This window comes from Aotus nancymaae, unplaced genomic scaffold (genome assembly GCF_030222135.1).
Source record: "Aotus nancymaae isolate 86718 unplaced genomic scaffold, 86718_ANA_hifiasm-v0.15.2.pri h1tg000053l, whole genome shotgun sequence".
Classification (NCBI taxonomy): Eukaryota; Metazoa; Chordata; class Mammalia; order Primates; family Aotidae; genus Aotus; species Aotus nancymaae.
The window spans coordinates 971,062-994,657 of record NW_026988467.1 but is presented as its reverse complement, the minus strand read 5'-3'; the positions used below and the strand labels follow the sequence as shown (position 1 = coordinate 994,657).

The 23,596-nt window shown below is 58.2% G+C and overlaps 3 protein-coding genes across 5 annotated transcripts in view; 2 read left to right on the top strand and 1 right to left on the bottom strand.

The window, feature by feature from the left end:
- The window catches only part of CEP104 (centrosomal protein 104), a 52,541-nt gene extending 51,599 nt beyond the window's left edge, over window positions 1-942 (top strand). For both annotated transcript variants that reach the window (XR_010337667.1, XM_064363146.1), the window contains one exon: window positions 655-942. The gene's annotated coding sequence lies outside the window, so the exon portion shown is untranslated. The remainder of the gene's footprint in view (window positions 1-654) is intronic.
- Window positions 943-1,185: 243 nt separating this feature from the next.
- LRRC47 (leucine rich repeat containing 47) lies at window positions 1,186-16,460 on the top strand. Its single transcript, XM_012460996.3, has 7 exons — window positions 1,186-1,800; window positions 9,667-10,128; window positions 11,769-11,885; window positions 12,559-12,674; window positions 13,331-13,433; window positions 14,062-14,151; window positions 14,323-16,460. The coding sequence occupies exons 1-7, from the start codon at window positions 1,186-1,188 to the stop codon at window positions 14,569-14,571; spliced, it is 1,752 nt and encodes a 583-aa protein (XP_012316419.1). The 3' UTR covers window positions 14,572-16,460.
- Window positions 16,461-18,921: 2,461 nt separating this feature from the next.
- SMIM1 (small integral membrane protein 1 (Vel blood group)) lies at window positions 18,922-22,036 on the bottom strand. 2 transcript variants are annotated; one of them, XM_012460998.2, is made up of 5 exons: window positions 22,006-22,036; window positions 21,624-21,735; window positions 20,575-20,786; window positions 19,394-19,570; window positions 18,922-19,083 (listed from the first exon to the last, which is right to left on the bottom strand). In XM_012460998.2, exons 4-5 carry the CDS (start codon window positions 19,501-19,503, stop codon window positions 18,957-18,959), a joined length of 237 nt encoding a protein of 78 aa, XP_012316421.1. In that variant the 5' UTR covers window positions 19,504-19,570; window positions 20,575-20,786; window positions 21,624-21,735; window positions 22,006-22,036; the 3' UTR covers window positions 18,922-18,956. The 2 variants fall into 2 exon arrangements, with proteins under 2 accessions (XP_012316421.1, XP_012316420.1); XM_012460997.2 differs by lacking the exon at window positions 20,575-20,786 and having other exon boundaries at window positions 22,006-22,030.
- Window positions 22,037-23,596: the final 1,560 nt, after the last annotated feature.

Below are 23,596 nucleotides of genomic sequence, written 5' to 3'. Positions count from 1 at the left end.
CATGCACCTATAGTCCCAGTGGGAGACTGAGGCAGAACTGCTTGAACCCAGGAGGTGGAGGTTGCAGTGAGCCGAGATGGCATCACTGCACTGCAGCTTGGGCAACAGAGCGAGACTGTCTCAAGAAAAAAAAAAAAGGGATGTTGGTTTTGGTTTATACCACACTTCACTCAAAAGTGCAGAAATAAGCTGGCTGGGGCACAGTGAAGCACAGACTCTGGCTCCTCGGTACACCCACACCCCACCCTAGGAAAGGAAAATAAATCTCAAAACCCCACAATCACTAAGTCAAACGACAAAGTCAAGCTGGGAACTGCTTCAGGTAAACCTGCCTCCCATCTTATTCCTAAATAAGATGGGTACAAATCAATGTTTTTAAAGCTACACACCTCCCTCACAATCTGCTCACAAGGAAATTCCCTGTGGGCCTCAAGATCTTTATCGAAAACAGTTCTGCTGAATTTCACCCTGGCAATGCAAACTGATAGCTTCCCTTCACAGGTGCGGGACGAAGGACTGAACTCAAAGTCATCCCTCTGCTCACCTGGACAAATGCATCTGATTGCTTCCTTTGCTCTATTGCTGATGTAGAAATGTAGATTCAGTGAGCCAGACTAAAGCATAAGCAACTATTCCTCTACCTGCGTCTCACAGGTATGATAAATTGGGCATTCAGTGAAAGGCTGATCAGAGACTCAAAAGAATGCAACCTTCGGTCTCTTCCCTACCTGTGACCTGTAAGCCATCTCCTGGAACTGTCCTGCCTTTCTGGACTGAACCAAGGTACATTTTGCACTTGTTGATTGACAGCTCATGCCTCCCTAAAATGTACAAAACCAAGCTGCACCCCAACTTCCCTGAACACTGTCGTCAGGACCTCCTAGGGCTGTGACACTGGCGTGTCCTTAGCCTTGGCAAAATAAACTTTCTACATTTCTTTGAGTCCTGTCTGAGCTGCTTTTGGGTTCACAACCCCCACCCTCACCCCCACCCGCGAGGACAGCCGGCCGCTTGCCAGCCTCTCCGCGGCTCCACGCAGGAGAGACCCCTCTCCTCCACGGCACGCGCGGCAGCACTGTAGCAGCCAGGCGGCTTCTCTATGGGCTTTTCCGGCGTAGACCGGAAGTCGCCTCTCTGCCCCGGAAGCACCCTGGCGGGTGAGTGCCTGCCAGCAGCGGAGGCGCCATGGCGGCGGCGGCAGTGTCTGAGTCCTGGCCAGAGCTAGAGCTGGCTGAGCGGGAGCGGCGGCGGGAGCTGCTGCTGACGGGGCCTGGGCTGGAGGAGCGAGTGCGGGCGGCGGGTGGGCAGCTGCCGCCGCGGCTCTTCACTCTGCCGCTGCTGCACTACCTGGAAGTGAGCGGCTGCGGGAGCCTGCGCGCGCCGGGGCCAGGCCTGGCCCAGGGCCTGCCTCAGCTGCACAGCCTCGTGCTCCGGCGCAACGCGCTGGGGCCCGGCCTGAGCCCCGAGCTTGGGCCGCTGCCTGCCCTTCGGGTGCTCGACCTGTCGGGCAACGCGCTGGAGGCGCTGCCGCCGGGCCATGGCCTGGGCCCCGCCGAGCCGCCGGGCCTCCCGCAGCTGCAGAGCCTCAACCTCAGCGGCAACCGGCTGCGCGAGCTGCCCGCCGACCTGGCGCGTTGCGCCCCGCGCCTGCAGAGCCTCAACCTCACAGGGAATTGCCTGGACTCCTTCCCCGCCGAGCTCTTTCGCCCCGGCGCGCTGCCCCTGCTCAGCGAACTGGCGGCTGCGGACAACTGCCTCCGAGAACTCAGCCCCGACATCGCCCACCTGGCCTCGCTCAAGGTCAGCGGGGGGCTGCCCGGGCGGGGCGGGATGGGGCCTTGGAGTAGCCCTGGAGAAGGAACCTCCCTCGGGGCCGAGCCCTTCCTAGGGACGCCTCGCGAGACGCTGGGCCCAGGGAATTCCTACAAGGCTGAAAGGAGCCAGCTGCGGGGGCATCACCCTTGGGAAGCAGTCCCTGCCTCCCAACTCCCCCTCCTCCTGGCCACACCAACATACTAGGTGGCCCCTGAACTCCCCCGAATTCTGTTAACTGAACTTTTACATGTGGCACGCTCTTTTGTGATTTTTAGCAAACTTGGTTTCTCCTGTAGGTCAAGGGTAGAGAGACCTGTTTTTTTTGTTTGTTTGTTTGTTTTGTTTTTGTTTTTTTGTATCTAATACCTGTGAAGTGACTTGAGAGAGAGCCTTATGGGGAAGGGGGTACCCTGGATTTTGCATAATGCTACGTGCTGTGATCTCGAATGTTATATATTTCACGTCATCCCAATAGCAGCTTTCCAAGGTAGGGGTGGTCGTTCCTGTTTTACGGAAAGCCAAAGGGCCTGCCCAGAGTAAGCAGCAAGGAACTTGGGTTTTTCTACAGACTATATTCTGGGGTCTGTTTACTAATTAGTCTTGCGTCCCCAGGCCCCAGGATAATGCTTGGCCTATAACAGGTGCCTATTAAATCTGTTGCCTGAAAGATACTGGGGAAGCCATATGGCAGAACTGCGACCTCAATCCAGCCAGATGCTCCCTGCATCTTCTCTTTTGGTTTCATCCTTAAGGCAGCCCTGCATTTCTTCCTCCATTTTTCATCTTTGAATTATGCAGACATTCACTTTAGCAGCTTACCTGTTTGCTGTAGCAACTACTCAAGACATTACAACTCATTTTTACAAGTAACATATCTGTATAAAGACAAACCCTGGCCAGGCGCGGTGACTCATGTCTGTAATTCCAGCACTTTGGGAAGCTGAGGTGGGTGGATGACTTGAGGTCAAGACCAGCCTGGCCAACGTGGTGAAACCCTGTCTCTGACCACTGGGTTCTTTTTACCACTGCCCAGATAGAGCTGATTTATCAAGGCGGGGATTGCAGGAAAGTTTTACGCATGTAGAGCCAGCTGAAGGGGAGACTGGAGTTTATTATTCGGTCAGCTTCCCCCAAAATTCGGAGGTTTTTCAAGGATAGTTGGGGGTACAGGAGGGTGGCTAGGCGGTGGGTGCTTGCTGCTGATTGGTTGGGGTGCAGTCATGGGGTGTGGGAAATGGTCCTCCTGCTCACTGAGTCATGGGGTGGGGCCACAGGAGCTCCTTTTGGTTTCACGTAGAGCCATTGCTCAGACATGCAAAAGCCTGAAAAGACATTTCGGAATGCCGGTCTCAGGTTCTACAGGAGAGATGTGTTATCTGCAGGAGTAACTGGGGAAGTCGCATATCTTATGACCTCCAGAATAATGGTTGTCATTTATGTCTACGCCTCAGCAGAATTCAGGCTCCTCTGTCCTGGCTTGGTGGACTCTAATTAGCTTTACAAAGGCAGTTAAGTTTTAGGGAAGGGCTATTATTTAAACAGTAAATGTCTCCCAAAGTTAGCTGGGCCCAAGCCCAGGAATAATTAAAGGTAGTTTGAAGGGCAAGGTGCGGTGGCTCATGCCTGTAATCCCAGCACTTTGGGAAGCTGAGGCAGGCGGATCACCAGAGGTTGGGAGTTTGAGACCATCCTGACCAACATGGAGAAACCCTGTCTCTACTAAAAATACAAAATTAGCCGGACGTGGTCTGGAGGCTGAGGTAGGAGAATCGCTTGAACTTGGGAGGTAGAGGTTGTGGTGAGCTGAGATTGCACCATTGCACTCTAGCCTGGGCAATAAGAGCAAAATTCTGTCTCAGAAAAAAAGTAGTTTCAAGGGTAAACATGGAGATTGGTTAGATCAGATCTCTTTCACTATTGTAAATTTCTCACTGTTAGTTTTTGCAAAGATGGTTTCATTGGCACTTCCTTGGTCCTTGGGGCGGTAGGCATCCCTCTAGGACTAAGGTGTGATGTTCGGTATAACGCTGTCTCCTCCCACCTTCCCACCTGACAGATACTTTTGGTGTTCCAGAATGTTGATGTCCTAGATGTGTATCTTCACATCGTGCCTTGCGTCATGTAAGTGTCCAGTCAGTTTCAGTATTTCTCTTCAAATTCACAGAAGTCTTTTCAGTATTCAGGTTTTTAAGATGTGTTGCATACAGCTCTCTGTAGCACCTGCCCAATAAAGAAGTACGCTTTATGGTGCCCAAAATGACGTCATTCAAGTCAAAGACTGTCTTGTTTTCTAAATGCCAAAAGAGGTGGCCAGCTTCCCTTTCCCCTGGGCTGTTCTGTTCACCAGTTCGAGGCTTCCAGCGGCTATCAGGAGGGTCATGCAGGCGCTGTTGGAATCCCTTGTTGGACTCGCATGTCTTTTTGGGGGTCTTTTCTGAAGAATGGCTACCAGAACTGTGCCCAGCAATGTAGCTACACACACTGGAGTTTTGCACACAAAGGCAAATGCATTTGATGTCCCTCCTGGTGCTGTGGGAAGACGGGGCAGTGTAGAAAACAAGAAAACGGAGCTCGGAAACGGAAGGCAGGCTGGGCCTAGTGGCTCATGCCTGGCATCCCAGCCCTTCAGGAGGCTAAGGTGGGCGGGTCACTTGAGCCTAGGAGTTTGAGACCAGCCTGGACAAAACCTGTCTCTACAAAAAATGGCGAAAACCTGTCTCTACAAAAAATACAAAAATTAGCTGAGTGTGGTGCTGTGCACCTGTAGTCCCAGCTACTCAGGAGGCTGAGGTGGGGCAGTCGCTTGAACCTGGGAGGTTGAGGCTGCAGTGAGCTATGATCACACCACTGCATTCCAGCCTGGGTGACAAAGAGAGAGAGAGAAGGAGGAGAGAGAAAGAAGAGAGAGAGAGAGAGAGAGAGAGAAGGGGAAGGAAAGAGAAGAAAGAAACAGAAGCATGGGCTGTAGCTCTGCCTCTTTGAAGGCTCTGCTCCTTGGTAAGAAGACAGGAGGGTAACGCAATACAAGAAGAGGGAGAGAGATGGGGAGGAGGTGCTGGTCATCGTGACTGCTTGACTCCGAAACCACGAGGCTTAAAGCGGCAGCGGCCCTGCCCTCTGGGCTGGCTCTGCGGGACAGTAGACAGTGCAGCTCTTGCTGTTGGTCGCTCGTGTGGCTGCGCTCAGCTGGCATGGGCTCAGGGCTGGGTTGCCAGGGGTGGGTGGCTTCTCCGAATGTCATCTCGGGACCTCTCCCTCCCCTTCTTCCACAGGGCTCAGGGCTCCTCGGCACAAAAGCAGCAGCTGCCAGCCCTTCTTGAGGCTTCCACCTGAACTTGCCTCCTGCCTCTTTCCTGCGCTCCATGGTTAACTAGGTGCAAGCCCGGCTCCGGCTCACTGGGAGGACTGGCTCTTCAGGGGCCGCCAGAATAACAGCACAGACACTTCTGCCATCCTTTCCCACAGAGGGGCAAGACTGCAAATGGAAGCAGCTCGACCTGGCTCCTAGTGCCCATCCCCACACCCTCTCCCCAGGGAGCGCCTGCTGGACCTGCAGTGCGAAGGCCCTGATCCTCTTTCCTCCCAGCCACTGGGGACGAGGCCTCTGCTGTCCTTTGGCCTCGCCAGGAGCTCTGCCTGCGTGGCAGCCTGGCTTCCCCAGCGTCCTGGCTTCAGAGCCACGAGGCTGGCTGAGACCCAAGAGCACCAGCTGGGCCTTCCTGGCTACATCCCGCTGCCGTGGTCCATGGGGCTCAGCTGCTGGCGCTGTGGTGAGCCGAGGATGGGGGCGCGTCACCCCTCTCCTGCCTGGGTTGTCAGTGGCCGTCACTCAGGCCTGTGGTGCTGTCCATGTGGGAATGGCGGAGGGATGGATGGGACAGATGCTACCTGAACAGCTGAAGTGAGCAGGACGGTGCCTTGGTAAAGACGTCCTTTCAGGCCCTGGGCCACTCCCCTCCCGAGGTCAAGCTGCACAGGGGAGTTCAGCCTCAACGTGAGCCCTCCTGAAGCCAAGCGCTTTCCCCAGCTTCTGAGTTTCTCAGTGGCTGCGGCGGGGAGTGGGGCTCCCTTGGGCTGGTGCTCCTTGTTGGGTTGGTTGATGTCAGCCCCTCCCCACCATGAAGATAGGAAGGGTCCTTCCCTGGTCACAGTCCCCTGCAAAAGCCATGGGCCTGGAAGGCAGCCCGTGTGTCAGGCCAGAGTCACACAGGCCTTACATTGCTGCCATCAGCTTGGCCACCATGGAGGTTGTGTTTCCTGCAGAAGAGCATCAGCTCTGGGGGACAGGTGATGGCAGTTCGTCCCCCAGCCACCCCATGTCACCCGTCCTCCCCAAAGCCAGTGTGCGTCTCTCATCCTGCCCGCTTGCTCTGTCACACAATTGAAAACTGACGTTACCCTCATCCCACCCTTTGTGTGTGAAACCTCTGGCTTAATTTCCTGCTGAGGCTGCCACTGGGTGCCCAGCGATGGGCGGAGGGGCCAGCGTGTGACCTTGTCAGCGGGTCCTCACTTTTCTGACAAGGACTCCTCCACATCTGCAGCTTTGCACCTCACCCCAGATGGTGACTTTCTCGCTCTCCTTCCCCACCTTCCCTTCCTGTCACCCCACTCCCCACAGCGTCTCCAGGCAGGTCCTGAGCTGCTCAGATGCCCTTTCTCTGGTGGTCTTTGCCTGGAAGGAAGACCCTTCTCCCAGTGCCCGCCGTCATCCTTTCGGGGATGTAGGGCTGAGGGCCCCACAGGGTCGTGGAGTGTCCCTTATGCTGTGCTGAGGCGCAGGATCCAAGAAATAAAGAGGACACAGAAGTACAAGGAAAATGCAGCTGGGCTCAGGGGCCACGCCACCTATAAGTGGAGTCAGGCGAGGCCCCGAATGTCCAGAAGCATGGGTATTTATTGTGTATAGGTTAGGGGCAGTGCAGTGAGTGAAGTCATCTTTAAGGATAGTGATAGGGTCGTGAGCAATAAAACAAGGGGTCCCACCCCCATTAGGTCCCCTAGGCCAGGAAGTGGACAGTGCGAAGCAAGGAGTCCATTCCCATTAGGTCATTGAGGCAAGGGCCGTGTGCAGTAAGGGGTCCACCCCCATTAGGTCACCGAGGCATGGAGGTGGGCCGTGCGCAGTGAAGAGGGTGCAGTGTGCAATACCTCTATCTATGGGCAAGCTACTTCTAAGATTTTTAGGAGGATGCTTTAAGTCACACAGCAGTGACAGAGCTGTCAGGGTCTACCACCACCTCCTGGCAGCTTCCAATGAGTTCTTTGGGAAGATGCTTTTTGAGTAGCACAGTAACAAGAGCTGATAAAGTTCACAGTCGCCAAGGTGGATTGCTGGTGTGAGGGCAGCCTTCCACAAGAACTGGAGCAAGGTCCTACAGCTCCTTTATCAGGAGGAGTGGCTCTTGCCCCAAGCCTGCCATACAGTTATTAAGTAACTGAGTGGTAAGATATTCTTTAGGCACTCATTCTACGAACTAACATAAGATTATATATTGAGGACTAGATAAAGGGAAATCACTGAGTAGTAACACTATAAACTGAGATACTCTTCACTAATTGTGCCTGGATTCTGCTTAGCTCTCCTCCCTACCTATCTGGGGGGTTACCCACGGGGGACTCCTGCAGGCTGCAGCTGAACCTGGCTGTCGCTGCTCTGGGTCCCCACCTGCCTCCTTTGCCTCTGCTGCTGCTCCTGGGTCTTAAGGAGCTTGCTTTTTGTCAGCGGAGGCAGACGCTCCTCCGTGTGTTTGCAGGCAGTAAGGAGCTTTCACTTCAGGGGAACTCTCGAGCTTTTTGACCAAATCCCATCAGGGCAGCGCAGAAACCCACAGAGCAGAGCCACAGACGCCTGTGCCCCTGACCTTTCAACTCAAGAGCTTCCCGTGGTCTCTGCCAGGCGGGCTGTGCCCTGGGCTGTTGGCCCAGGCTGGTTCTGTTGCTGCAGCCAGGGCTCTGATGGGGGGGCCAGGAGCCCTAGAAGCCTGAGCTCATGGCTGCGGTGTTCCTGGTGCCGCAGACTGGTGACAGCATTGGTGATACCGCTCCTGGTACTTGATGAGGCCACCTGGATTCCAGGGGGGGATTGGCTCCTGTCCCATGTGGACCGGAAGGGAGGTCTGGGCTGGAGCCACCAATCCAACCAGTCCACCCCAGCCCAGCCCGGCATTGCCCATCCTGTCTTGCCTGGAGAAGCACAGCATGGTGGCAGTTGTGTTAGAGCTGATGGACCCGAGGCTCAGGTAGTGCTCAGCAGCTGGGGTTGGTCTCAGCCCCCGCCTCAGGTACTTCCCAGCAGGTGTCACTGCTGCTTAGACTGCCACTTCTGTCCTGGAGGGCACGCGATCCCTTTACACATGCTGTTCCTGCTTTACTGTTAGGTTGTCCGCTTCTTCCCTGGGTCTCTGCTCTCCCTGTGGGAACTCATCCAGTGCACCCTCCCGTGTCGGAGCCACGCCGCCCTTCCCGCCTCTGAGCACCTCCCCCATTTCTGAGCCATTCCTCCCTTCTTGCCTCTGAGCAGCTTGATTGCTTGAGCTGGAGGATTCCAGCAGGTTCCTTTTTCATTTCCTTCACAACCTGGGGCTTGAGAAACTCCATCACCCCTGCCCTCCGTGCCAGGCGAAGCAGAAGGTGTCCTCTGGGTAATCAGCCCCTCCCGTCTCTGTTCAGGATCAGTCAAGTCCTGCCCGCCCCCACCCCACCCCCCGCTGTCTCCTCCATACCCAGTGTGGCTAGGACTCACCGGCCACACCGACCAGTGGTGACTGCTGGATTCCAGGGGGCCTGTGTGCTGTTGCCTCCTCTCTGGGGCAGAGCTGGCACCCAGGCTGCCGGAGACCCCTGAGGGTCAGGTTTCACATCCTGAGCAGGGTCCTCCAGCCCTCGAGGAGCCTGGGACAGAAGGGCTTGCTCCCAGTGCCTGCCCCACCGCGTGGCAAGGCTGCCCAGCCAGGAAGGAGGAGAGCTGAAGTGGATGGGCTCCTTTTGCCTGAACCCGCAGCAGCAACCTCACGTTGGGGAAGTGGCTGCCCTTGCACTCACGTTTCCTGCCCTGCCAGACCCTGGGAAAGACAACCTAAGAGTGTGTCAGGTGCCACTGTGCCCCTTGCATCCTTTCAGTGAGGTCAGCTGCACGTTTTGCCAACGTCTGATCAGTTACGGTCACAAAAAGTGCTTTCCTGTGGGCCATGGGGCTTCCTGGGTATCTCTGTGGCACACAGTGGTGGCCCCAGTGCACCTGTCCTGAGTCAGATGAAGCCTGAGAACCCATTGCCATTAAAGTCGGCTTTACCCTTTCCTTCCCGCGGCATGAACCGTGAGAGCGCTGTGTGTGCTGTTGCTGGCAACTTTGTACTTCGGTATGAGGAAGAATGCTTTTAGAGATTTTGCTGTATTTTTTTTTTTTTTTAGCTCATTTAATTTTTTAAAAAACACCACTTTGGGGAACCTGCTTCTCACCTGAGCAGTCCTGGCGAGTTCCTGGCATGAGTTCACATTTCACAGCCAGACATCCCTTGTCACTTTTCTGTTCTCTAACCTGATGATTGATCTGCTGTAGTTGTTACTCAAAGAGGGTGATATGTTTGAATCAGAAGCCTTTGCAGAGATCACTGTTAACATGGCTGACGCCTTTCCTTCAGAGAGGCTCCTTGGCTGATGCCTTTGAGGCGAGGGTGCAGAGCTGGGGAAGCGACTCAGAGGTGAATAACTGTGGCTCCCCTGGGATGCGCCCCCGCAGACAGGCCTGTGGTGGCCGTTGTGAGTGAGGAGTGCTATCCCTGCCTCTGGAGCGTGACCTTGGACTCTTCCCAGAGTCGGGCTCTGACGCGTCCTTGTTTCTCTTTGCAGACGTTGGACCTCTCCAACAACCAGCTGAGCGAGATCCCTGCAGAGCTTGCGGACTGCCCCAAGCTCAAGGAGATCAATTTCCGCGGGAACAAGCTGAGGGACAAGCGCCTGGAGAAGATGGTCAGTGGCTGCCAGACCAGGTCCATCCTGGAGTACCTGCGCGTCGGAGGCCGTGGTGGCGGAAAGGGCAAGGGCCGTGCCGAGGGCTCGGAGAAGGAGGAGAGCCGGAGGAAGAGGAGGGAGAGGAAGCAGAGGCGGGAGGGCGGCGACGGGGAGGACCAGGACGTGGGAGACGCCAGCCAGCTGCTGCTCAGGGTCCTGCACGTCTCCGAGAACCCCACGCCTCTGACAGTCAGAGTGAGCCCCGAGGTCCGGGACGTGCGGCCCTACATCGTGGGTGCCGTGGTGCGAGGCGTGGACCTGCAGCCGGGGAATGCGCTCAGGCGCTTCCTCACCTTGCAGGTGGGTGCCATGGGGTCCTCAGGTGACAGGGACAGGGGTGTGGGACACCGCAAGCTGGGACGCATCCTGGAGTGAGCGTGTCTGAAGGAGCAGCAGTGGAGTATGGGGCCTAGCCAGGTGTCTGTGTGCCTCAGTTTGCTCAGCTCCTAAGTGGGAATAGAGCAGGTTCTGGCCCAGATGTTGCTGAGGAAGGGGTGAGGCCTCCGTGCCCTCTGGGAGGTGGGTGTCCCCAGCATGGAGATGGCCTCTTCACAGATGCCTGCGGCCTGGCCTTGTTGGGTCTGCTCACTGGCCCTATCCCTCACTCCTCCACATAGAGCGTTAATGGTTTATCCTAATTTTTTTTTTTTAAGGAGTCGCACTGTCTCCCAGGCTGAATGGAGTGCAGCGGCGCAATCTAAGCTCACTACAGCCTCCGCCTCCTGGGTTCAAGCAATTCTGCCTCAGCCTCCTGAGTAGCTGGGATTACAGGTGTCTGCCATCACAACTGTTTAATTTTTTTGTATTTTTAATAGGGTTTCACCATGTTGGCCAGGTTGGTCTTGAACTCCTGACCTCAAGTGATGCACCTGCCTCAGCCTTCCAAAGTGCTGAGATTACGGGTGTGAGCCACCTTGCCCGGCCTGTCCTAATTTTTGGATAGCTTTATTGCAGTTGAAAATTAGGGTTCCATCCAGGCACGATGGCTCATGCCTGTAATCCCAGCACTTTGGGAGGCTGAGGCGGGTGGATCACCTGAGGTCAGGAGTTCGAGACCAGCCTGGCCAACATGGTAAAACCCAGTCTCTACTAAAAATACAAAAATTAGTGGGCATGGTGGCAGGTGCCTGTAATCCCAGCTACTGGGGAGACTGAGGCAGGAGAATTCCTCGAACCTGGGAGGCGGAGGTTGCAGTGAGTCGAGATTGTGCCACTGCACTCCAGCCTGGGCGACAAGAGCAAGACTCCATCTCAATAAAAAGAAAAAGAAAATTAGGGTTCCTCGACGTTCTGATGCTTTGGTGGGCTTTCTGACTTCTAAAGTAAACCATACATTTTGTTTCGTGTAAGATAGTGTTAAAGTTGTCAACTCTCGCCAGCACGTTCTTCTGTGAAGTTTTGGGTTTTGGCAAAACTGACTTCCCAGTTTGTTGTTTTTCTGTGATATCTGACCAACTTTTAAAATAAAAACCACACCTGTGCCTAGGGGAAAGTCCCATGCACCCCATAGAGGCAGAGACAGTGTGTGGCAGCCCGAGAGTGACTGTTGTGGGGGTCTTTCTGCCCACAGTTGAGGAAGGAAGCGAACAAGCACCTCAGCCGGGGCTTTAGAACCTGAAGCTCGGCTTTTATTTACATTTTAGTTCGAAATGGGTTCTTTGAAATCTCCAATATGGTGTCTAGAATTAGAGAAGGAAGAAGGTCTGCTGTTTGACAGGTTAAGATAGTTTTCCTGATGGTGATTCCAGAGAGTGGGTGCCTGGCCGCAGAGAAGAGTTGGAGGGGAGCCCCGTCTCGGAAAGAGGTGTGGTGGGGTTGTGAAGACCGAGGACTGGGAGGGTTTCCCATTGCCCAGCCTGCCCGGCCAGGGGTGAAACATAGATACCTTGCTGGACTTCGGGGCGCAGGAGGCCTCGCTCACCGCTGCTCCTGTGTTACAGACCAAGCTCCATGAAGATCTCTGTGAGAAGAGGACGGCTGCCACCATTGCCACCCATGAGCTCCGAGCCGTCCGAGGGCCCCTGCTGTACTGCACCCGGCCCCCGCAGGACCTCAAGGTGCCGCCGTCCCCTTTGCCAGGCCTGCTCCAGGGCCTCCTTGGTGTCCTTGAAAGGCGCTGTGCTGATGCTGGAGCCCAAGCAGTTTCTTTAGAGTAGAACGGCAAACACGGCCTGCTCTTGCAAAGACATGAAATCATGAAACAGGCTGTATTTGCGGGTACTCTCGAAGCGGTGCCCAGCTGTGAGAGGACTCGGCAGAGGAGCGGTCGTGGGAAAGTAACTTCCTTCACTTGCTCACTGCCTTTTCATCAGAAATGTTGGTCTCTATTCTGACTGTAAAACTCTCTGCGTGGGGTTGGCAGTAGTGAGAGTTGGTGTGTCGTGGTGCCATCCTTGGGCTGTTGAATTCTGTGCAGCACACGAGGTCCCGGCCACTCAGCCTTCCTCTCCTCTGTTGGCCTTCTGAGGATGGCAGACCTTTGGAGACACAGCTGTGCATGAGCTGGGTTTAAGGCTAAGGCTAAGGCCCACCTCGGCAGGATCGGTGGGTTTGGGCGTCAGATCTCCCTGGGACGCGGCAGACGGAGCCCGCCTGTTGCTCCCTGCCTGTTGTAGAGATGAAGGAGGGCAGGAGTCGGGAGGGCTTGTGGAAGCTTAAGGCCATAATCGACAGGACGAACGAGTTCTTTGGCTGGGACCCTAGTGGAGTTTGTGGGTTTCTGCCTGATAGATCGTTCCCTTGGGGCGGAAAGAAGCAAAGGCCAAGGACCTGGTGCGGCAGCTGCAGCTGGAGGCCGAGGAGCAGCGGAAGCAGAAGAAGCGGCAGACGGTGTCGGGCCTGCACAGGTGGGCAGCGCGCCTGTGCACAGGTGGGGCCGGCCGGGGATCACAGCGTGTGGCCTCCGCTGGTTAGTCTGTGCTCCTCAGGAACCACCTAATGCTCCCAGAACCTGAAGCTTCTTACGGGGTAAAAAGAAAAAAAGAAAATCTCTTTCCAAAGGAAACGTAGTTAAAGCATTCTCATCTGGATGGCCCCGATGTGAGGGGAAGTGGAGGCATCTGCGGAGGGAGGGGAAGGTGTTAGGAGCTGAGGGATTGGCCGTTCCACAGGAGGCGGGTGGCGCTGGTGTAGGATAGGACAGCATATAAAGCAGCCATCAGGAAAGGGGCGTGAACCCCAGGCTGGAGCGAGGTGGCTAATCGTAGGCGCAGTCCCACTACTGATGAGCACTGGAGCTTTCTGTCCTGCTGTGTTTCTGGCCTGGGCTGGCTCACTCTTTCTGGGGCAGCCTGGTGGTCCTCTGCCCCCAGGAGCTCCTCGTAGTGATGACAGGCTCGCTGTAGACACTCCATTGGCTCCACACACCACAGCCAACCCCTCGGCCCCTGCAACCCTCCTGCCTCAGCCTCCTGAGTAGCTGGGCCCCCAGGCACATGCCACCGCACCCTGCAAAGTGTATCTTTTATAGTTAGGTCTGTCATTTGTCTTTCTTTCCACACAGATATCTTCACTTGCTGGATGGAAATGAAAATTACCCGTGTCTCTTGGATGCAGATGGTGATGTGATTTCCTTTCCACCAATAACCAACAGTGAGAAGACAAAGGTAGGGTGCGTGGACGTGAGCGTGGTGTGTCTTGTGTGCTGTGCCCTGCAGCATGAACGCAAGTGTCTGCTCCATCATCAGGTCTCATTGGTGCAGAAGAAAATGCAGCCCAGAGGGGACGAAGGGCCCTGGCTTCTCAGAGCTGCAGTTCACTGTTCACGCTGGGTGCTGCGTGGTGGCCGGGATGCTGCAAGCTGCGGTCCTCATCTCCGTAGGAAAGGAGCGGGCTTGCTGTGTGTGGCACCATCTGCTTGATTGATTGATCGAGACAGGTCTTGCTTTGTTGCCAAAATGGGTGTGCAGTGGCGAGATCATAGCTCACTGCAGCCTCAAACTGTTGGGCTCAAGCAGTTCTCCCACTTCTGTAGGGACCACAGGCGCATGCTGCCACACCCAGCTAAATTCTGTATTATTTTTATAGAGATGGGGTCTCACTATGTTACCCAGGCTGGTCTTGAACTCCTGAGCTCAAGCGATCCTCCCACATCAACCTCACAAAGTGCTGGGTTTACAGGTGTGAGCCACTGCGCCTGGCCACACAGTTTTGTAGACTTTTCTTGAGAACAAATGTTGAGTTCCTGATGTCTACATTTGATAAGGGTTCTTTTCTGAAATCCTTTCTTTTAAGGTGAAGAAAACGACTTCTGATTTGTTTTTGGAAGTAACAAGTGCCAGCAGCCTGCAGATCTGCAAGGATGTCATGGACGCCCTCGTTCTGGTGAGTGCGCGCTGGCTCCTTGGAGAAGCGCCTTCTCAGCGGGAGCGGTGCTCTGCTCTTTGCCTACCCACCTGCCCTGGTTGCCTTTCTTGCTTAACTGCATTGGCTGGCGGCAGCATGTCTTCCCTGGGGCACCTCTCATCAGGTTAAAAAGGTACTTTTCACTTGCAGAAAATGGCAGAAATGAACAAATATACTTTTGAAAATAAAGAGGAAGGGCCACTCTCAGATACCGAAGCTGATGGAGCTGCTGGACAACTTTCAGATCCCAGCACGAGTCCCAGGGCCGCAAAGGATGGGCCCTCCCCGCTGGTGGTGGAGCAGGTCCGGGTGGTGGACCTGGAGGGGAGCCTGAAGGTGGTGTACCCGTCCAAGGCCGACCTGGCCACCACCCCTCCCCACGTGACTGTCGTGCGCTGACGCCAGGGCCCCCTGTCCAGCCTGTCCGCGTTCATTCAGCCTGTTTTACGGAGGTTCCTATGTGGCAATGCTGAATTATGTTATATTTTCACCTCAGCATTTTTAAAGATGTATGTATTCGTTGTTCTGTTTTTCCAGATGATTCTGTCGTAAAGTGATGCTACATTGTTGTTACAAGACCGACCTGATTTTACAGTTTTTTATGGAATTATTCAAATGTCAGAATTGACTGTTGGGAATGTTCTGAATCACGTAGATACGTGGCAGGTGATTCTGAGAAAAAAGACTGCACAGTCCTGCGCCACGTGACAGCATTTGGGTCAGGGACGGACACTTCCATGACGGGCCCACGATGTTCTCGTGGAGTGTGTTTGGAAACGTGGTGTGTGGTTGTCGACATTGGCCTTGTAGATCACGTAGGGGAAGTGACTGATGTTCAGTCATGCTATGGGACACTCGGCTTTCCATATGAAAAACACATAAATCCAACTACATGCCCCATCGAGGCTGGCGTAAGTCTGATCGCGTAGCAGCAGCAGCTAAGCACACGTCGCTCGTGTCACTAAGTGACGCATGACTGTAACTGGAGCCTGGACAACTTGGGAAGCTGACCCATGTGCGTTTCCTCGACAGCACAGGCGCTGGCTGTGACACAGTGCCTGTTAAACCCTGTCATGCCGGTGTGCAGCTTGGGATGTGCGAGGACACTGGGTTTTCCAGCTTGCAGTGATCACAGTCTGTGGGAAAAGTTAATGTGACCTTAGAACCGGCAGAACGCTTCTCTTGATAATGCTGTCGGATCGCTCTGTGGGACAGACGGTAGCAGTAATTGGAGGACGCTTAAGTTTTTGAGCCAGAAATCCTCGTTTACGCGGCAGATGGTTGGGTCCTGGGTGCCTTCTCTTGTAGACGTTTCTGTTGTGAATGTCCAGGTCAGACCCACATGTCCGTGTGTCTTCATGTGTGTCCAGGCACATGTGCGTGCACACTGCTCCCGGGAGTCAGTGCATTCGGGTCACGAGGACCTGGCCAGCCACCGCGATCTTTCATGGACCCTACTGCCTTACGGTCTGGCTGCCATGTGAGAAGCGGCCTCATCAGCTTTACTGAATGACACCGTTTTTCTGTTCAGTGTCTCAGTTTCTGTGTCTGTAGAAATGACTGGCAGTTTGGGGGAGGATCTGCAAGAGCCCCACAACCCCTTTCATCAGAACCAGAGAGGCCCAGGGCCCTGTGTGCTGGGCAGACAGACAGCTCAGTGGCTCTTCAGAGCTAGCAGGACACAGGCCAGATGGCCTTGAGACCCGGATCCACTTGTCTGGTCACTGCCAGCCCTTCCTGTCTGGCCCACTGTTGAGGGGGGAGCTCCAGACAGGCTTGGGGGCGGGAAACGAGGCCCACACTCAGTGCCAGCTGAATGTGTCAGACGGCCCCTTGCCTTGCGTCCCCCCAAAACCTAATTTCCTGCTGCTCTGGACAGTCAAGGCAGATGCCACAGTTGGCCTGGACCTGCACTACTGGAAGTCTGAGACGGCTCGAGGCTTCCCCAGGCCAGGACTCTGCTGGAGCTCTGGGCTGGGGGCCCCAGACAGTGGCTCTGAGAGGTGATTTTGGGCTGCTGTGCAGAAGCTGTCCTTTCTCTGCATGGCCCAGCCCCGGAGGGAGAGATGCTGGAGCTGCCATCTTGGCTCCCAGGGACTTGGTGGCCACACTGTAGCACATCTGTCACCGGGTGGATGTGGACGAGGCTGCCTCGTGCTGTGCCCTTTCCTAATGCGGCCTGTGATGCGTGAGGTGCTGGAAATGTATTTAACTTGCAGGGGAGGTCTCTTTGATGTTTGCTTCACCCCACCCCCTACTCGCTAATAAAAAGCACTGAATAAAAACCAGCTCCACTCCTGGCCCAGCAGATCCTTTCCCACTGGTACTGCCAGAGCCTGTTGATCCGAGTGTCACAAAGTTCTCTAGCACAATGTGGTTTCCATATGGGGAGGCTGAGGGCCTGCTGTCCCTGCCCAGATCCTACCAGTAGGGAGGACAAGGCACCTGCGGCTATCACAGGGAAGCCAGTGCCCTTGATCAGTGGTCCTGGGAACCAGCCCCACCTTGCTGGGCCCCTGCCTGGAGCACAAAGTGGCCCAGAGGTCTCGGGCTGCCTGGACCTCCCAGGTGCACACTCAGCGGGGCCCAGGCCCCAGACCCCAGACGCACCCCCAGCAGATCCTCCTGTTCATGAGTCTTGGGGAGGCAGGGTCCTCTTACCCTCTCCCTAACTCTCCAGAGCCGTAAGGACACTGCACAGCTTAGCCCAGGGTCCATGACCCTGGGAGTCCTGGGGCCAGAGCTGCTGTCTTCACCATGGCCACTTAGGGAACAAGTGGTACACCCAAGAGGCGGCTGTGCATAACTTGAGTGCCTGGTCCAATGAGCGCCCATGGGTGTCTGCCTGCAGCCTCCCCTGCTGGGGCAGGCACGGCTGCCGGCAGAGCCCCGGCTGAAGATGCTGGGCCCCTGCCATGGCGGGCCCGGACACAGCCAACCAGATCTGCTTGTGCCATCTGCTGCCGGCCCCTGACAGGTGGAGAGAGCATTTGTGGGGTGCATGGGCATCACTGGTGTGCGGGACCAGCGGAAGAAACACTAGGTCCACTTCCCCTCCTTTGCTGTAGAACTGGGGCAACCCCCATCCCCATCTTGTTCCCTGACCTGGCTCCTGGGCTGTACCAGTTCTTGGAGAGGCCCAGCCCCAGACCCCAGATCGGAGTGCTGCCTTCTGGGGCCCATGCAGCCAAACTGCCTTCTGCCACTCCCCTACAGGAGCCCCAGGGCGGAGCACCAGCTGGCGGCTCCCCTGCCTCCTCGGGAGTGGCCGGTCAGAGGGAGGGATCTCTTTCTGGAGACTCCTGCTGAGATGCAGGCCATCGTGGCTGGGGCAGGCAGCAGCCCACCCCTCAGCAGGCTCCCAGGAAAGCAGCATCGCTTCAGACCCCAACCCAGGATAGGCCCTTGGGCTTCTCTCAGGTCTGGAGCCAGGTGCCGTGGGGCAATGTGCAGTCCGCCATGCAGCCCCACCTGCAGACCTCGAGGGGACCTGCTCACCCCAAAGGTGGGTGCTGTGGAGGCTGCCTCCCTCCAAGACTGGCCCAGCCCCTCCCATTTACCTGACTTGATGCATTTGGTGGGTCCTGGCCTGGGGCAGGCACGGCCTCAGCCTTCTGATAACCTCATCTGGCCTCGTGGCCTCCCTTCTCTGTGCCCATGAGGACAGTGGCTGCCTGTGTTTCCCATCCCCAGCCCCGGGGTGAGGACCCCTTTCCTAAGGGGAGGTTTCTGGCAAGGGTCTTTGGGGTCTTTTGTGGTAGGCAAGGGCTAGGGCCGAGGCCAGGACAGGGCGGGGAATGGGGCTGAAATCCCTGGGGCACAGCTGAGGTCCAGCCACATCATGGCCCTGAGGCCTGCCCAGTGTCCTTGTCAGAAGGCCCTGTTGGGAGGAGTGCATTCCCAGAGCCACATGGGAGCGGCCTGCCCAGGGGGGGACAAGCCCTTCCCATAGCCTTTCTGGATGTCAGCCTGCCCAGGCAACTATGGCAAAGGCTGGCACCCACCGTTTATTTAAGACACACTGCCCCTGTGCACAGGCTCTTGACCCACAAGGAGCACTTGGAGGGGTCAGGCCCGTCCCTGGGGAGGGAGGGTAGACCTGGGTTCTCCCTGGCAACCGCCAGCCCCGAGGAAGAACTGTGCCCACTTTACTAAGGAAGACATGGTGCATCTAGGACAAGGGCCAGGGCCCGCTTCCTGCTCTGCACAGGAAACCTGGGTCTGGGTCTTAGTCCCCTAGGGAAGGGTGGGGGACACACAGCCCTTGTTGGAGCCAGCCTTACAAAACCAGGAGTCAGGCCCAGAGAAGTTGGGTGCCTGCCCAGGGCACACAGCTCTGCACAGGACCCCTCAGAGGGAAGCAGTGGGAGGGTCCTCCCCAGGGGGCTGCCAGGGAGGTGGGCAGTTTGCCTGCCACAGAAAACCCTCATCCTGACCTTGACAAGGAAGGGGCTGGGCCCTGGGCCAGGGGAGGCTGTGGCTGGGCTCGGGGCTGCAGCTTGTGGCCTGGGTGTGTCCCGCAGCTGCTGCTGAGGCTGGGCCCAGGTCTCCCGGCCGCGTGTGGCCAGCTGTTTGTAGATTCTTTGAAGGACCATGTGCCAGGTGTGTGTGCGTCCTCGTGTGGGGCCTATGACAGCTGCGCACCTGGTGTCTTCGTGGGCCTGGGTGCCAGTGCGTGTGCCCTGTGCACTGTGTGTGCCACGGGGTCCATGTATACGGGGTGTCTGCAGGCCTGTGCTCTCACACATGTGCCACCAGCCCCCAGCCTGCCTGTGGGGCAGCATTTATTTGCACTTGTGCACGTAGTAGCCTGTGAGGTAGCCCAGGATGTAGATGATCCAGAAGAGGGCCACGCCGCCCAGCACCTTCATGGCGATGCCCAGCTTGCCCGAGCACAGCTTCTGGGAGATCCTGGGGTGAGAACCAACGGGAGGTGAGCCCCAGGCCAGGGCCACATGAGGGGCCCCCTAAGTGGACTGTGGCCATTGGGCCGGGTCAGGGGGAGAGGCCTGGGCACTCTGCCAGAGTCAGGAGGCCACCTGCCCTACCCACAGCCAACCAGAGGGAAGCCCCAGGGCTGTGGTCTGCTGAGCTGCTGGACCGTGGGCTCCCAGGTGGGACAGGGTGGAGGGTGACGGGGCTGGCGGCAGGGGTTAGGGCAGGTGTCTCTGGAAGGAGGGACCGACCTGCTGGGGCTGCAGGCTGCCCTCAGGCCCCTCACCTGCGGCAGCATGAGGCCTCTTCTGTGCTGGATATGGCCCCCAGGCTGACTCCATCCCGGCTGCCGTCCTCCCACCTGCTGTAGTGAACGTGGCTCTCCTGCGGCTGCATGCTGCCAGGTTGCAGCGGGAGGGGCGGGGCCTTCACAGTGCGGGGACTGAGGCAGGCTGTGAGTTCACTGTAAAGCACAGCCAGATGGAGGGTGCAGCCAAGACCCGCTTTGGGGCTGCTGCTGGGGGAGGGGCTGCCTGGGGTTAGGTGGGGGGGCACTAAGGGTCGGGGGCTGGCTCCCTCACTGGTTCTGTCACTTGACTTAGGTGACTTAGATGCAGAGTGGTTGAGTCACTTGCCCGGGGTCATGCTGGGAGGATGGGACCAAGCAGGAATTCCAACCCAGGGAGGCTGAAAGGCGGCCAAGCTCTGACCTCAGGAATGTGGGAGGCCAGAGTTTCCTTCCAGCGAGCTCAGGGGCCTCTCTTCCCGGGTGCTTTTATCAGGGAGTCTGCACAGCCTGCCGCCCTCAAGAGACAAGGACACTGTGGCCCAACCCAGGCTGCAGCCCCTGATAATTGTTCCCCTCCGTAACCCTGACAGATAAGGCCCCTGCTGACCTCTGGAAAGGCTGGCCAGGGGAGTGGGGGTGGGGCAAGGCAGCAGGCCGGAGGCGGCGGCTGGTACAGCTAGGCCGGTCCCTGTCTGGGAAGGATGCGTGGCTCGCCCTAGACAGTGGCAACAGCTGTGTCCTTGGCCTGTGGGTTGCAGCTCCTCCACCACCCACACCTCTGGGAGGGCTGGAGTTTGGGGGATGCACTGAGCATGGACCTGGGGTGGGTTCAAGGCCTCACGGAGGCCGTACAGAGAGGATGGTCATGGGGCTCGGTGGCGGCCCGGAGGAGGAGCGGCCCAGCCCCAGCACCAGCTCTCTGCTGGGCTCCAGCTCCTGCAGGCCGCGGACTCATGTTTGCATCTCGGCACTCAGCTCCGTGCCTGGCAACCCAGGTGTCCAGAGAAGCAAGGAGACGCGGGGACTGAGCAGGAACTCTGAGCACCAGTGCAGCTGCCCGGCAGGCCTGTGCCAGCCCCAGCTCTGAGCACCTCCTTTACCCTCTGGCCTCTGTTAGGACCTCCTGTTTACCTAAGGGGGCGCAGGGGTGGAGGGGGCACCAGAAATTGAGAACCCACCCAGGCTGTGGGATTTGGGGTTAGCTCTCTGGTCTGTTGGGCCCCCAGTGTCCCCTCTGGGCATCTGGCCCCCAGGAGTGGGGTCCTCCGGCAGGCAGCGGCAGGCCCCTCACTTCTAGGGGCTGAGGCTATGCTGGGCCCCTGCCATCAGGGTAGCTGACCCTCCTCCCAGGTCATTGGCACAGAGGACTAAAGGCACAGCAGCCACTCCCCTGCAAGAAACCAGCACAGAAACTCAAGCCCCGGGCATTTCTGGGACTCCCGGCATTTCCTTGTCTGCCCTTCCCGAAAGTCCAGAGAGGCAGAGGGAGCTGTGTCAAAGCCATAAAGTGTGCCTTTGGTGGGAGCCCTGGCTACTGAATCTACTGCAGTTAGTTTGCTCTCCCAGAGCCTGTGGAGCCGTCAGCTGCTTACCCAAGGTTCACACCCTCTGGCCTGGTGAGCAGAATCCCAGTCTAGTCCCAGCAGCAATGTGCCAGACCCAGGTGACAGTCACAACCGGGGTAAGACAAACTTAATATCACCACCTCTGTGTTCCCAAGTCACCCAGCTGTGGGCCAAGAGCCAGGGTGCAGCAAGGGATGGGAGAGCTTTTGCTTCTGTGAAAGCACAGCCTGGGTGTGATGGCTGGAGCTGCAGCAGCCGCCTTGCAACCCGGCATCCAGGCAGCATTAGTCCCGTGAGTGCTGAGTCTCCAAGTCCACAGCAGCAGCCACCACCGGCCTCTCGGTGGGAGGCGTCAAGCCCAGCGTGTTCAGGCCTGGGATCGTGGGTTCCTGTCTTGCTGACTGACATAGAATGTGCGGTTCCCAAGTCACCCGGGGGGACAAAGCCACCAGAGCCGGCCCTAGAGGCTGGCCTCCCTCACTCGCTCAGTAAACATCTGTTCACACGTCCCTGACAGTCACAGGTGTGGCAGCAGGAACCCATCAGGTCCTTCCTGCACTCACAAACCTCCCAGGGGTTTGTGAGTGCAGGAAGGTCCTAGGCACACAGCGGTCCCCGAACAGACCTCTTCACCCCACAGTGCCTCAGGGCCCCACACTTACCCGAGAACCTTGCCTGAGAACTGGGGCCTCAGGGAGTGGTCAGGGCCTGGCCAGCTGCCCGCACCTTCCAGGGAGGCAGGTCGTGGGCTGAGGTGCAGCAGACGCCTCGAGCCTAAAAAAATAAGAAAGGTGTCCGGAGGAGCGGCTTTGCTAGGGGCCGGGAAGGGAAAGTAGCCGGGGTCGGGGGTCTCCAATGGCCACCAAGAGCCGGGCACGCAGTTCCGGGTCTGGCCCCGCTCTGCGGGTTGGGCTGGGGTGGGGGGGGTCAGTCCAGGGCACGCCCCCAGCCCCCACCAATTCTCAGCCAGCGAGGCCGCGCCCAGGCCCACCTCCCCCCTGCGGCCGCACCGGGAAGCCGCAGCCCGGACCCCGCGCGCCTCACCTGCGTCCCCGCGTTTCCCGGCTCCGCAGGGGTCGGGACAGGGCAAGGGGCGAGGGCTGGGGCGGGGCCATGCGGGGAAGGGCTGAAGACAGCCGCGAGAAGACGTCTGGTCCAGCGGGGCCGGGGGCGGGGCCAGGCCGGGGGCGGGGCCGTACGGGGAAGGGCTGAAGCCAGCAGCCGGGAGGTGCCTTGTCCGGAGGGGCCGGGGCGGGGCCGCGGGCGGGACGAGGGCGGGGGCGGGGCTGTACGGGGAATGGCTGGAGCCAGCAGCCGGAAGGTGCCTTGTCCAGAGGGGCCGGGGCGGGGCCGGGGGCGGGACGAGGTCGGGGGCGGGGCCGCACGGGGAAGGGCTGGAGCCAGCAGCGGGGGCGGGGCGGGGCGAAGGGGGCGGGGCCGTGCGGGGAATGGCTGGAGCCAGCAGCGGGGAGGTGCCTTGTCCAGCGGGGCCGGGGCGGGGCCGCGGGCGGGGCGAGCGCGGGGGCGGGGCCGTGCGGGGAAAGAGCTGGAGCCGGCAGCGGGGGCGGGGCGAGGGGGCGGGGCCGTGCGGGGAATGGCTGGAGCCAGCGGCGGGAGGTGCCTGGTCCTGAATGGTCTGGGGGCGGGGCGAGAGGGAGCCGAGGCGGGGCAGGGCCATATCGGGAAGGGCGGGGCCAGTAGCCGGGAGACGCCTAGTCCGGAAGGGGCCGGGGCCGCAGACCCAAGGCCGCACATCCCCGCAGCAGGGTAGTGCTGGCGGCCGAGCGGCACCTGCGGAGGGCTGCATTCCCCGCCCCCAGACGCCCCGCCTTGGGACCTCCAGGGTTTCCGACCTCCTTCGCCCCCGCTGCAGCCCCTCCGACGCCCCGAGCTCCCCAGGCCCGCGGGGACCCGGCTTCATCGCCAAGGAGCCTGGGAGGCTCTGGGCGCGTCTGGGTCTGAGTCCTGGGGACTGAGGACCCTGCCGCGGGGACCGTCCTCCTCCATGGCTTGAGAAGTGTGGCGCCCGCACGTAGCTCAAGCTCTGTGCTCGCGGCGGGAAGGGAAGCAGGTGTGGGTGGGGAGCAGAGAAGGGCGATGAGAGAGTCCTTCCTTCCGCAGGAGTTCAGGCGCCCAGAGCCTGCGAGGCGCCGGGGAAGCGTCAGGGAACACAGACACCGTCCCTGTCCTGTCCGTAAAGCTTTCCTTCTGGGAGCGGGGTTTCGGGGGATGGGAACAGAGTCCCCGACAGTCACCATCTTCCAGAGGAGTCCTCCAGCAAGAGAGTGCCCCAGCCAGGAGAGCCCCCAGGGCTGGAGGTCACAGACCCCCTCTGATCAGTAGGCGTTAGGCCTGTGCTGAGTGCTGGGCGGACACCCCGGCTCAGGCTTCCTGCAGCCTGGGGCCTAGAGGGGACCTGCTAGGAGCTAGGGGCACAGGCTGGTGTGCTGATCCCCGGTCAGTGAGCTTTGGAATGGGGGCGTTGTTGTAGCCTAAGGTCGCAGAGGAGAGTAGGACCCCGCATGGATCCCAGAGAAGAAAAAGGTGGGACAGTGCCAACACCAGGGTTTAATTCTGAGTCCGAGAACAGGACGCATGGTGGGGGCAGGTGGTTCTGGAGCTGGACCCTGGCCTC